Source organism: Bombus fervidus, chromosome 6, assembly GCF_041682495.2.
Source record: "Bombus fervidus isolate BK054 chromosome 6, iyBomFerv1, whole genome shotgun sequence".
Taxonomy (NCBI): domain Eukaryota; kingdom Metazoa; phylum Arthropoda; class Insecta; order Hymenoptera; family Apidae; genus Bombus; species Bombus fervidus.
This window is the reverse complement of record NC_091522.1, coordinates 14,062,056-14,076,734: the sequence shown is the minus strand read 5'-3', so window position 1 is coordinate 14,076,734 and position 14,679 is coordinate 14,062,056. Positions and strand designations below refer to the sequence as shown.

The 14,679-nt window shown below is 37.6% G+C and overlaps 2 protein-coding genes across 4 annotated transcripts in view; one reads left to right on the top strand and one right to left on the bottom strand.

Annotated features, from left to right (window-relative positions):
• The window catches only part of Cbl (E3 ubiquitin-protein ligase CBL), a 16,721-nt gene extending 2,042 nt beyond the window's left edge, over window positions 1–14,679 (bottom strand). The window contains exons 1-7 of one of the 2 annotated variants that reach the window (XM_072004795.1): window positions 13,831–14,679; window positions 4,734–4,880; window positions 4,395–4,667; window positions 4,099–4,318; window positions 3,858–4,022; window positions 878–1,154; window positions 159–758 (exon numbers count right to left, since the gene is read on the bottom strand). In XM_072004795.1, coding sequence (XP_071860896.1) covers window positions 163–758; window positions 878–1,154; window positions 3,858–4,022; window positions 4,099–4,318; window positions 4,395–4,667; window positions 4,734–4,880; window positions 13,831–14,396 — 2,244 coding nt within the window. In that variant the 5' untranslated portion in view covers window positions 14,397–14,679 and the 3' untranslated portion in view covers window positions 159–162. The remainder of the gene's footprint in view (window positions 1–158; window positions 759–877; window positions 1,155–3,857; window positions 4,023–4,098; window positions 4,319–4,394; window positions 4,668–4,733; window positions 4,881–13,830) is intronic. The other variant, XM_072004797.1, reaches the window with a different exon arrangement.
• Gtpx1 (glutathione peroxidase-like 1) lies at window positions 5,062–7,639 on the top strand. Of its 2 annotated transcripts, XM_072004814.1 has the most exons (6): window positions 5,088–5,219; window positions 5,713–5,825; window positions 6,678–6,780; window positions 6,848–6,957; window positions 7,022–7,113; window positions 7,189–7,639. In XM_072004814.1, exons 2-6 carry the CDS (start codon window positions 5,768–5,770, stop codon window positions 7,402–7,404), a joined length of 579 nt encoding a protein of 192 aa, XP_071860915.1. In that variant the 5' UTR covers window positions 5,088–5,219; window positions 5,713–5,767; the 3' UTR covers window positions 7,405–7,639. The 2 variants fall into 2 exon arrangements, with proteins under 2 accessions (XP_071860916.1, XP_071860915.1); XM_072004815.1 differs by lacking the exon at window positions 5,713–5,825 and having other exon boundaries at window positions 5,062–5,219.

Sequence of the window (14,679 nt, the reverse complement as noted above, 5' to 3'; positions counted from 1 at the left end):
ATTTATTAGTCTATCGTGTATTGACTCTTTTCTTTTTCTTTTTCTTTTCAAAGGAAAACACTATCGTTCAATAGAATTATGAGGTAGTGTCCATTAAAATGTGAATAACACGATAATCTGTTGCTGCTTTTTTTTTTAGGTTTGCACTTTATGCATACCTGGTCAAGACGATTTCGTGGCAAATTCGTGTAGTATGTCACAAGCCATTTCAAGATTGTTCCTAGTAATACCGAGAGCTCTAATCACGGCGTCTTGTGCGAATCCGAGAGCCGTCAGCTTGGAAATGTGTTCGACGTTCACGTTCTCGTATGCCGCGGATTCTGGCTTAGAAGAACCGGTGGGATTGTCCTTACCTCTCATCAGGGCGGACAATCGAGCTGTATTCGCTTCCAGATTAATGTTCCTCACGACGTGTTGTCTCGTACCGGGTATCACGATCGTGTTCTCGTAATGGTGATCCTGTCTGTTGTGCTCTTTGCTGGTTGCTTTTGGGGGTCGTGGCACCGACAATGGTGGTGGAACCGGTGGCACATTATTGCTAGACGCAATTTGGCTGGTCATCGCCGAAGATCCGCCACTGATACGACTAGATTTCTCAGGTAAAGTCGGCGGTGGTTGCTGTTGCGTTGTGGACAAGTGATTTCCTTGTGATCGACGAACGTGACTTCTGACTACTGTAAACGGCGCAGGAGGTATCGGTGGCATTGGAGACGGTGAAGAGGCACGATGTAGCATATCGTATCCTGTTTCGGAGTTTACTGGTAAAATAAAACAAACATCGATGTTATAGAACAACTTAGTTAGACAGAATAGAAAGAAATAATTAGCATCGCAACAAATTCTGTTTCTCTAAATGGTATTAGTTTTTATTGCTTACTGTTATTATTTTGCTGATTGTCAGTATTAGAATTGAATGTCGTTTGAGCTGTCGATGAAGGCGGTGGTGGAGCATTCTCTTTTGGAACAGTTAAGAGACGACCATTCCTCAAATGATTATTTGGCGTGGGGGATGGAGAGGGTCGTCGAGGAGGTAGCGGCGGGCTTGGCACAATTCTTCGTGTCGAAACTGGCGAGTTTGTTGGACTGGAATCTTCTTCTTCATCCGAATCGTAACACATCAATCCACAGTGACCATTACACAAATCCATGATTTCCTAAAACATTGAAAATAAACGAGAAACATGCATTAATATCTGTGACATTGGCCAACAGAAATAAGATTGTTTTAGTCTGATAATGTTTGCTATTATTTAACGCAAGAAGACGCATAATTGCGTAGAAAATATATTTTGTTCGATTCTGATTTTAAGTAACGATAAATTTGTTAATAATTAATAAAATTCTATAATCGAATAAATCTTTTTAAAACTATATTAAGTAAACAAGAATTGTTTAAATTAATATAAAGAAAAGGAATGTAGCAAAAAAACCTGTATGAGAAAGAACATCACAATTAAGAACGAGCATAATTACAAAGCGATAAAGCAGAAGGTCATAATGCATTTGTTCACTTACCTGCGTTCAATGAGTCAAAATAAATTTCCTTCGGCTATGTACATTATCGATTAGTTTTCGATCATGCAGCGGGCAGAGCAATGGACCCAGTAGATAACATTATGAAATAAAGATAAACGATCATGCGAACGATATAACGATGTAACACCTTGGTTCATTTTCAGTAGTTCCCTGTTGCTGGAACACTGATTCAATAGGCGTGGAAATTAGAATCCAGCAAAAGGGATGCATGTATACAATATGCAAAAGTAACACGATGTAATGATAATACAATTTTATTAAAAAAAAAAGAAAATAGAAAAAGAAAAAACGAAAAGAAAACAAAGAACATATTTCTCAGATCCCTAGTATCTTACAATGAATAGGAAGAAATGTACGCTACAATTTGTAATGTTTATGAATTATTTATTTTAGACCTCTTTCATTGCTGGATATGCACAGCATGAATGGATCTAAATGACTGATCAATTAGCAGCACTAGTCATTGTACAAATTACGCTAATGGATACACGTGAACGCAGTAAAAAAATCTATCTTTAATTTTAAGTTTTTAGTGCAACATGTCGTAAACTTTGTTTACTATCCATAGATTCGTAGATATAGGGATACGTGATACTACGCTTAAGAAATTATTACTCCCCTTTTTTAGATTACTAACTGCCAATTTATATCTTTAAAAAATATAAATTTCATTTTTATGGTGAATTCGAATTTTTAATTGCTCTTGCATGCATCAATGCATACAGGATCTACAGCAGTAAGGTATTGAAAAAAAGGAAAGGGAAGATGATAACGTATATACCACAGCATCAAAATTCGGCATGAAGTGCTACCATACAATCACTGGTATAACTCCTTAAAGTTCATTTTATGCGCGAATAGAATAAATAATAAATATTTTAAAGTAAAGAAAAATAATAACATCTTTTCCCTGATAAAGATGTCGCATGTTATTACATTGTTTCTATCGCCAACAGGTACATAATTAATTCTAATAAAATACAACGAATGAACAACTGTTCATCCATGGGTTACGTAGCATTCCTATTGCTCGATGTAAGCAACGTCATTTCCGTTGGAAGATCACTCTGTTTTATATATCTGACTCTTATTTCTTAGTACTACAAAAATCACTATTTCCTTTTGTTCTATACTTTTACCATGTCATTCCTTATATTCGTGAAAATAATTCGATATACACATTAATAAAAAACCAATTAATAAAAAGAATTTAAATTCATATCAAACAAAACACGAAGCGAGGAGTGTCGAATCAAGGTCTCGTTAAACGGATTTCAGTTACAGCGAAAGATTTCCTAATTGTGCGGACATAACGCAAGTTTATGAACGGGTTAATACTCTGTTGAGAAAATATTGACGTTACAAATATCTTATTTAATAAATAATGCAATCATATGTAGAGATGAAGCATTCTAACTTCAAGTCTTGTATGCATACACCACAAAGAAGACGCTGCCAGCTATACATTGGCACATGCATTTAAAATATGATTGGTTTCTTGATTAGTCGCGAGCAAAAACCTTTACTCTATTGTACAAATGTGATCCATATGTAATTATTATCGTAAAGTTGATATGGGCATCGACTACAATGTTATCTCTAAATATTATCTGTTTGTCGTAAGTAAAATGTACGTTCAATTATTTTAACTAAATCGTTGTACAGCAAGTACAACATAGTGATGTGTATGTTAAACGGTACGAAGAGTGTGACTGAGTGCAAACGCAGTTGTAGTAATGAAACAAGAACGGTGACTCGTACAATAAGCCCTCGATTTTGTAATGCAAAAAAGCAACCTACCTTAGGGTCTCCATAAACCGGAAGATTTTTTGTAAATTGTGACACATACAAACAAGTAATTTAAAAACACATGTTAGTTTAAATAAACACGTGAACTGTAAAAAACATTCATATTAATCGTTTGTAAACTTAAGCTTTCTCAGAATTATTCTGCGAATCATTCTATATACAAATAATGCAAAAAAAAAAAAAAAAAGAAAAAGAAAAATGAAAAGAAAAAGAGAAAATACAATTCCAACGAAGCTTATATAGAGACAAAAAAGTTGGTCCCTTTTTACATTATTTACTTTCCGAAATATTAACTTTAGTAAGTTCGTCATTATATTTAAACTTGCATACCTCATAAAAGGTATCACGTTTGATGATAATTCTATAAATGACATGACATGACAATCGTACAAACTCGAGATCTCACATGAATTGCATGAAGCATTCTTTAAAAATGGGGTGTGTTGCTAGAAGTTGTTATACATAGAGCACACTTAATGTAATGAGGGTAGGTGCTACTCCTAGTCGGATACCTCGGTGTCCGGGTCAAGATCCCGTGTGGGAGTCGACGCATTACTAGCAGATGCTGATTGTGTTCCCGGTCGATGTGTTCTTCGTGGATCGAATGGATCGATTACTATTTGTTCAGTCCCTTTAATTTCAGCTCGACAAAATGGACAACCTTGTCCCTCAGAATCCTACAAACGTATTTACTTGTTTTAATTCTTATTGCAAACAATTCTAAAATATATAGGTTAAATAAAATATTAATACCTGCCAAGCTGTGAGACACGGAGTACAAAGAAGATGTCCGCAAGGTTCTATCCTCACATCTTTGTCATTCTCTGCACAAATTTTACATAATTGGAATGTACTACCCATTTCGCAATATAATTCGTACTGTTCTGCTGTGACTTTTATGTGTTCTTCAGGAGTGGGTTGAACTGCCCATGTTAAATCTGGATTTATATTACGGCCATCAGGGTATAAGTAGCTAAAAACAAATTATTAAGTTTAATTAGAAATTTTAAACCAATAATTTTTTATGAGTAAAGAAATATTGTGCTTACAATCCTTCCCTATATCCATCTAGCAGTGCTTGACAGAGACTTTTGTTGTGAGGTATTGTTTGTAGGATATCGCCATCTGATGTAACATAACCAATAGCCCACTGTCCTAACCTCGTGCAACTTAGTCTGAATACATAACTTCCAGGTCTAGTACTACAATACTTTTGTAAACGTGCTTTCACTTCGTCATAAGTAAGAAAAGCTACATATCCAGGATGTGTCACAGCCAGAATTTTCCAGTTACGAAGAAGTGTAGACCATGGTTGAAATAACCTATAATAATAAGTAAATTTATTATAATTATATAAGACAAATCGCTTTCTATGTTTACAAACTTACCTCGTAAATACATCGAATTCAAAGTTTGAGATATAATCATTGCACGTGAGATCTATCGTCGATTTTAATGCCATGGCTTGTAATCCAGAACTTATTGGATGAACTTCATTTAACTTGTCTTTGAAAACTTTCCATGGAACCAGCGTACTGAAAACATATATAAAAGTGACTTTTTAATAATATATGTACAAACAATACCACTCCAATAATACGATCCTAACCTAACAACTAACCGATATTACATTATTTATAACGTACATAGTTATTGTAATCTAGATCATTATAATTAATAAAAATTAATTTGATGTCATTTTTTCTTGTTACAAAATATTGAGTAACCGGTTCGCATACAGGTACGTATTGCGCCTGTATGGGAGCCAATAAAATCTGTAAGTTCATAACTGATACGCCAGTGTAAAGACAGAGCTCTTGGAGTGCAGTTCTATCCGTAGTTTTCTCTTTCTGACATTTGACTACATATTGCTGGTAAGGTTCATTTAGTTTCCCTTACAAACGTTATATTGTCAAGTTTCATAATCATTTCATAAAAACCTTCATTACATCGCACAAGAAAATCCAAAATTAAAACAGAATGATTAGACGCAAAATATCACAACTCATGCAATTCATTGAGCTTTATCCAGTGAACGACAGATGGCAATCGATTTAAAGTTGTCGTAAACATTGTCAAAAAATATTCATTTCATCGTTTTACTTTATTCTATTTAATAAATTATTTCGAATATAATTAACTTTTACTGCGATTAATAATGAAAAATATTACATAATGCGTACAAGCAGCACAAGTTTACTTAGTTGAAGTAGCATATAGCTTATCACATGTAATCTAAATAATCAGTTGATTGCAATACAATAAATAGAATGATAATCTTTCGCTAAGTTACAAAAGAAATACAAGTAGTGCTTATATAAAACTTCTCATAATATAAGATGTAGTGTTTGTACCGAAAAATTTCAGGAACATAGTTGTGCGTCATTATTGACTTCCTCCCCTATATATTGCACAAAGAAGAATGAATATTTTAAAAGTACTACTACCGGTGGGCTTTGTTCAAGTCAGAAATTTTTCAGGCACGTACTACAAGTTTGATATCTACTGTTTCCCTAAACCTGTTGTTTCCCTGTTGCAAGAAAATGAAAAAGCTTATTTATATAAAAAATACCATTATGACAATATTATTTTGGAAAAAATATCATTTTTGGTATAGACACCAAAATCTAGTCATTAACTTCTAGGTGTGCTTTCAAAGAATCTATTTCTTCAAATATTTATTTCATTGAATATTCAAATTTCAACATATCCGGAAAGTCATGACGCAGCGTAAGTGATGAAACGACGTACGTCTCACATATCATCTTTACTGAATGCTCGCAGTATCACGATACAGTGTTACACAGATATACAATAATATCACATAAGAATATTGTAACAATGAAAATAAGATTGTTATGAATATCCCGGTAAATAACATATACAACTATCATGCTAAATGTAACCTTGTTGCGTACGTGATCGATATTGTCTCATGTTGATGACAACACAATCTACGCACATCTCAAAATCACGAATTATCATTATACGACGTAACAATCAGTTAGAATGAAAAGCTTTATAATAAAAAATATACCTCTTATATTTAAATGTTAAAAAGATGAAAAGGGTGAAAAGTACAATATATAATTTTTATTTCACGCTGTGTTTTCTGACATTTCTCCCGATAATAATAACAATGACAAAGCTCAGTAGTAGCAATATCCAATTTACTAATGTTATTAAAAAGTATTTTACTTCCTCCATGTTTGGTATATGCTTTTAATATCCTGAATAATTCACTTGTCATGTAAATTACATTTTTAGAATTCATATTAGATTTTTCAATACATAAATTGAGATAATTTAAACATCGATCGAAATTATTTCAGTTATAGCAGCAACCATGAGTGGGAACGATAATTACAAAGAAGCGAAATCGATTTACGATTTCACTGTTAAATCCATAAAAGGCGAAGAAGTTCCTCTATCCAAGTAAGTAATACATTATGTGTTCATCCATGTTCAGGGACGTGCGAATATATTTTTTACCTACTTACAGTTACAAAGGTCACGTTTGTTTAATCGTAAACGTAGCATCAAAGTGCGGCCTTACAGCCACAAATTACAAGCAACTGAATGAACTGTACGATGAGTATGCTGACTCTAAAGGTAAGATATAAAAATTATATCTGGTTTATTTTCCGAAACGATCGTTGAAAGATTGTGCTTTTAGGTTTACGAATCTTGGCGTTTCCCTGTAACCAATTTAATGGACAGGAACCAGGAGGTGCCGAAGAAATATGCAGTTTTGCCGATCGACAAAAGGTATAGGAATGCGAATCTCTTAATCTGATGAAAATTCTACCATTTTGATTTTTATACTATTTTATTTTGCTTCAGGTTAAATTTGATTTATTCGAGAAGATTGACGTCAATGGAGACAAGGCGCATCCTTTGTGGAAATATCTAAAGAAAGAACAAGGAGGAATTTTGGGTGATTTCATAAAATGGAACTTCACAAAATTCATCGTAAACAAAGAAGGCAAAGTGGTTGAACGTCATGGTCCGAACGTGGATCCCAACAGTTTGAAAAACAATTTCGAAAAATATTTCTAAGCATTTTTCTACTATTATTTAATATATATGCAAAGTTTTTATTAGCAGCACTATTTGCAATGGACTATATGGACTGTGAATTATTCTTATCCATTATAAGCTTTTAGATAAACAGTTTTTTTATTCAATGAAGTTTCTTATTTAGTTATCGAATATTGCACATCTTCTATTTGTAAACAAGTGTTGTAAGTATTGATATTATATCAACGAAGAAATAAATGTTATATCATCAAAAGATCGCGTTTTCAGCACAAGAAGATATACTTTTTATATGTATAATATATGTACTTGTTAGAACGTTCATTTATTAAAATTTTTCATTTCACTACGTTCATAGCATTGTTTCATTTAAATGATTTTATATTTTAGTCATACATTTTATGAAAAATAATGCTTTGTTATAAGCTTTTCTCGACGTGTTTTTCTTTGCCTCTTTTTATGGTGGCAAACGTCCGTCCCGCGCGCTTTTACGCTACGTCACGAAATTCACATTCGTTCCTGACCTTGTCTATTTTTAGCGTCATTAGTGTCTTTTATTTAGCCATCAATCTCCAACCCTCTTCTCTCCATCTTTCTTAACATAGTGAAAATCAAACATAGTCAGGCCTGATTCGATGTCACGCGATTTTGTCTGGTTTGCAACGGCCTGAACAGGGAAACTGATTCAACGTTCCATGCTTGGAAAAATAGGTCAATGTATCCCAGGCAGATTCGAGTAATACGATGACATAATTACAGGCTATCATGTCCCCAGCGGGTCAAGGCGAATACTCAACCCGGTCCGTGAAATACTTCTCTACATATAATGTCCCTCCCCCTCTCTTCCTTTTTCTCGTAGCGCATTTAAAATTCATATTACGAAAGTAGACACCTGGCGTGTTCGAATAAGAGGATGAAAAAGAAATAGAAGGAGCAAAAGAAGAAAGAACTACGATTCACGAAGTTTCGTGTCCTTCCTGAATTTCAATCCTGAGCCGCTTTACGTCATCATTAAACTGGGTCACGTCCTCTATTGCAGGAGTACTATCTCGGAATTGAATGTTCCGTGATATATCTGTATTGCACACGCGTATGTATACATCGGCGATGCGTGGCTAACGTACAAAACGAAGCTGAGAGATACTACCGCTACAATTAGTCGTCCTTGCTTGCCGACCGATCCAAGCCTCACCTCCATTCATAGATCGCTGCTTTTCCAACGTACCTATCTTTTCATCCGTATGATGTTTTCGATTTCCGTGCAACTACCGCTCCAAATCCAATCGTCAAATCTAACGTCGAATATTTCTACTAATCTTTCATCATATTTCATAACTTCAGGGTAATAGCATGGCTCCTTTTAACAATTTTAACTCGCGATCGATTCTGCACTGTTATAGAGATTTGGTTAAGGCAAGTACTAAAAATATCGTGCGGTAATGTATTAATGATTAGATGACTGGGAACGATGCGATGGTAAGAATCCACGTGCCATCGTTATCACGCAGCTCTTTCGAAATTTATATATCCTAGCGAGCAAAAAAAAATCCCGAAATGATCAACAGGTAATTATGTTGAACCTTAAAATCCAACACACAGTTCTCAAATTGATACGGAATTTTATTCCAGAATTTTACTTTCTCGTTGTTCCATTTACTTTAACAATGGACGTAGCGCAAAAGGGCAACCCGAACTTGAAATTTGCGACGCCTGCTTCTAATTACACCTTTCGCATTCACGAGGTAAAGTTTCTAACCATCGATGGCTAAATGTGACTACGCAACAGACAGCAAAAATATACCCATGGAAAATGTCAGTGGAACGATCGGAGTACACAGCGCGTTTCAAGGATGGTTCGCTTATTTCAAAGGTTTTGCACGCTCGTGTGAATCCGTCGGCTGATTCCCTTGACGATGGATGCCTGTGTTAATCGTATTATCGGTATTATATCGGGTATCACAGTCGTTGCTCCGCTAAGCTAAGGATGGTTTTAAAGGCAGACACAGAACTACGTGTCGCGTGTCCACGCGTTCTTTTATACCCGACCGATATGTAATTAACTTTTAAACACATGCTTGTCTTTAACGTCTAAATGCATCATTGCGTAATCGGTACACGCTTCAGAGTCTCCAAATTATATTTGAAAGACGAAAGAAACAGCTAAGAACAACTATGAAACGCAGTACTTTACTGCCTGAAAGCATATCGTGTATATAGCATCCCACGGTTAAGCTCTCCAATTATTCGACACCTTTCTACCTCATCGAGAGTCTCTTTCGTTCGAAACAATTATCTGCTCGTAGATACGACCGACGCCAAACTCCAGTTCTCTCGCCGATAAGAGATACGATTTACCGAATAAACGAAAGGAAGCAAACACTTGGCTGTTCTGATAAACGTAAGTAAAGAGTAGGATCCCGGTTCGTGGACGCGGCCACACCGATTCGTACAGTTCGCTCCGCTTAATTCGCTTTAATCGCGACGTCACGTCCCCTTCCTTCCGCTTCGGCTCACGTCCGGATGCGAGCTTAACTGGCCGACTACGAAAGGGGAGGAGGGTACAGACCTCTTTGCTCGTAACTCTTCAGACACGGATAGCTGATACGCATCGGTCCTACTCTATCAACGTGGTTCCAACCCCTGCCGACCGGAATTAATATAGTATCCTCCGCTAACAATAAGTATCCACCGGGACGAGCATGTCTTGCCTTTCGCACACCTCTATTTTTCCCACCCACGCCGTTTTACGTCGCTAATGATTTTCAACAGTTTGCCTGCCCAACCTATTTCCAATACTTCGTCATTCGTGGGTCTCCTCGAACGAGGTTAACGCGTTTCGTCTACCGGATTACGACGATTCCTATCTGCTGCTCACCTTCTTCACTCTCGTTCTCTTCTTTCTTCGATTTTATTCCATCTCTTGTGTTTGGGATTTTACTACGTTCTACGCGCTGCACGCTTCAGAACGGAAAATGTATTTGTTTAACGAGTTAAATCGCGTAATTCTTCAACATTTACATTGCCTTATTCTGTGTGAAAGTTAAAAAGGAAGGTCGAGTCGTAAAGCTACCCCCGCAAAGATATTTGTATAACGATCATAAAAGAAGCGTTTTTCGTTGCTTGGAAACGCAGTATGGTTCCGATGGTATTTTCTTTTGTTCCATTCGATCGAGGTCTCTTCTTGCGAACAAGAGACCTTCGAGGGCCAGAGAACGCTGCATCGTACTGTATAAAGTCGAACGAGGCTCGCAAACGCGACATATTGCATCCGCGTCGACGCCCTCTTTTCAAGACATCAGATCCGCTGTGCACCTGATACCCGATATCTCAAGAATAAACAGAGGCGTGCAAACATCGGGATTCTTTCCAACGGAATTCCAAATATATCGATCGCTTCGACGTCGTATCAGTCGAATTAACGTGTTGCTCTCTTTCTACCTTTAGTTTTAGACCGGATGCCGTAATTCGATGATTCACACTCTTTCTTCTGACTCTATCTAAACGTTTGATACACCGCTACGTCGTATAAAATATAACGCACGAAAGTCGCTGTGAATATTGGCCACTTTGTCCCCGAAGAGGACAAGAGACTCTGGCGTTCAATTATTTTCACCAGAGGGGAAAAGGGAACCGGAGATACGTTAATGAAATAATCGTAGGAGACGAAGAAACCGGAATGTTCAACCTCGTTGAATTCCATTCTGCCTCACCACTTTTTTCTCATATGGCTTTCCCAACCCACATCCGGATGTATCGTTGTAAGTATACATCGTAGTGAAAGAGCAGAAGAGAGAAGATTCTGCCCCCCAGCTCGAGCCAGCACAAAGTACAATCCTTCGTGACTATAGATTACAGAACGGTGCAACGAATCCACTACTATCCTCCCATCTCCTCTCTCTGTGTCACGGATAGATGACTTCGATCTTCTTTTCGATAAAAGCTCATCCCTTGCCACCGTTTCCGGTATACTCGTCATTAAAAACATCCATTAACAAGTCGAGGATACGTTCGCACGCGAAACGTGGATTTCATTTCATCCGAATACATTAGCGTGTTACGAATCGATGCGCCGATAAAGGAAAAACCACGTTTGGAATTACAAAAAAAAAAAAAAAAATGGTACGTGGGACGAAATGAAATTTTCTCAAGGAATAGTTTCGTATCATCGTGATGCACGTTCGATTTGTTTTTCGAGGTATTTTCTTCTTTCGAGTTACGTCATCGCTTTGTAAAGGTCTGTGTTCGATTTTCTGTGTTAATTGCTTTCTTTGAAAGCGACGCGCATTATGCGCCGAGAAGGTCGATTAAAAATACCGAGATACAAGATAATATTTCAAGATATCTTACACAGCGTAATAACGATAAATATTGTTTCCGGTAAGATAAATCACGACTTACGTTTATCTCATCGACGCCGAATTGAATGCGCAGGAAGAATACCCAGGGGTTTTGCTTGATTAAAGAGGCAGAACGTAACAGCGCAAAGAGCGTAACATAGGCCGCCGGATGTCCGCGGATCATTTGACCGGAAACTGAAAGTTCGCGCATCGGCGTAATCGAGTCGGCTCGCCGCATGTTAATCATACTGCAATCGCCCGCATCCTACGTTCAAAACAAGAACAGTTCCCCGATAAAAGCTCTTTAAACTCCTGTTTAGCTTTCTTGGAAAACGCGTAGGCTTCGTACTTCGTCTACGAACGTACGGTTTGACGAAGCGGAAAAAAGGATGGGCGATGGAAACGATTTCGAGAAATTAACCGAGAGAGAAACGGAAGAAGTACAACCCACGACTGGAATCTCTCCTTTGCTCTTCTCCCTGGCGATGTTTAATTTAACTGATTCCGCGCCGCATAGAGTATTAATGTTTTATCGTTTCTCAGGAAATTCATTCTATTTTTAGTCGCGTATTTTCTACTTTCAACAACTAACTAACTAAACAATTGTGTATAGTCCGTTACTATCGATCGATAATAGACTATATTGCAAGATCATCGTAACGTAGAGAAACATAGATTACAATTAAAAAATTTATGCACGATGTATATGTATACATATACGAATGAAGATGAAATGATAAATAGTTGCATTTATATTCTTATAACGGAAAAGAAAAAGTGAGAGATAACCGCGTATACGTGATGTGTATCTTAGTGTGTATGCAAAATCCATGGCGATGAGTGGCTGCGGAGCGCGTGTGACGAAAGGGTATTCGTTCACGAGTCTCGTGTTCTGACAAATCGTGACGATCTCTCGCGACACCGTACAGCAGTCAGTCATTCATGAATTGGCTCGAACTGCTGCTCGTTTATTTATACCGGCTGATAAATCGCTACGCGGCACGTAGCCCAGAGCGCACGGCACGCGCTTCTCGATACTGTGTCATGACGTATTCCAGTAAAAGTAGGTGTATCAGTTTTGTAAAACGATACTAAACCACCGGCCCCCCAAGAATAGTAACCAGGAAACGGATCTAACCAATCGATCCGCCGTTCTACCAACTTCCCCGCCTTACACGTCTCTGTCCCTTTCTCTCTCACACACTCTCTCTCTCTCTTATCTTTTTGTCAGGATATAGATATCTCTAGATTTCAAATAATCGTAGATCGCTTTCCTAGTATTTTCATTCGTATGTTGCAATACCTGTCAATGAGCTGTAACCGATCACTGACAATAACTCGATAACGATTCATTCTGACAATTCATTTACACGGTTCAACAGTCCACAACCAAGTATAAATGAAATTCCGATTGCACCGGAAGCAACTTTGTGCCAATACAGCGGTAACTGTTACTCGATATACCGAACTAAATCAACGACCGCGTTTATCGTTTCATCGTCTAAATAACAGATATTTCAGACCGGAAACATAAAACACGATTCATCTTTTTTTTTTTTTTCAAAGTTGAAAGGGAAATGATACCATAATGTTTTTAAATCTATACGCTTTACATACATTAATATCGTTGTTTCTACATTTCTAGTATGTAACTAATTGTAATTTTAATAAGAAAAAGCTTGTAACAATAGTAACATTGTTAAATTATTATCAAAACAATAGTAAGTACGGAGTGACTAAGGTGATTCGATTTTCATGATTCGAGGACATGCGAAAATACAGTTCTTCCTCTATACGAGTTCGCACATAAAAAAGAACACTTCCGCTAACGATGAAATACATTTCACGAATGGCGTCAGGTGCAAACCAGCAAACACGTCCCGGTTTTTGGTGCATGTTACTAATGTCAATATCAATGAGACGCAGAGCCGTTTTTAGGTTAGGTGTGCGCACGTGCGAGCCACAGAGCGCGCGTTTATTATTCGTTTTTACGCACGTCAGAGTGGAAAGCACACGCGACGAGACAGGTGTCCTGTTTACATGATCAAAACAAAACGGAAGAACAAAAGAAACGAAAAAAAAAGGGAAAGGATGATTAAATGATACGCACCTGATTCCAAAGCTTTCTTTCCAGAACTCGGCCGCATCTGCTTTAGTAATACGGAATTTATGTCCAGCAAACACACCATTTGGGAAAATGGCCTTCAATTCGGACAGCATGTGGCTAAAGACAAGGCTAAGTTTGGTCAAATTTCTACGATAATGCGAAGTCTCATCGAACATCTTTTCTTTGCCTTCTTTGAACAACTTGATCGCTTGCTTGCACTTTCTCATAAGGTTGTTGATGAATACACAAAAGTGTTCGTTGCTATGTAACACCTGCATCCTGTCTTCGTATTTGCTATATATCAGTCTCAATCGTTGATACGTATCTGGTAGAATATCCAGGATAAACGGTGGCGAATTTTTCAAATTCATCCTCTGATGTTGACATAACTTGACTACCTTGTCCATTAGTTTCCAGGTCTTATCCAACATTCGCTTGTCGGTCGAAAGTTTCGGCAGTGTCATAGGATCAGCAAAACGACCATGAAGCTTCTGGAAGATCGAACCTATGTGTACGGCTCGAGTACGACTGCTATGTCCTCCCGACGACATCTTGACGTGTGCGTGCATATCCCACGACACCGGGACTCCTTGGTGCTCGCTCTCGATGCGAGTCCCGCGCACTTTTACACTTCACCTTCGACAAACCCACCGACACCTTGCTTTAGGTTAGCTTGCCCTGCACTCGCGTGATACAATATACTGCATTTCCTTCAACGAGACGCGTTCATTACCTCGACGACCTTCTCACGAAGTCGCAGCCACGAGATATACCATAACGTTGTACGATACCGCATCCTACTCTTTCTACTCCGTACTGACAACACCGGATACCTACGAGTCTACACTGACA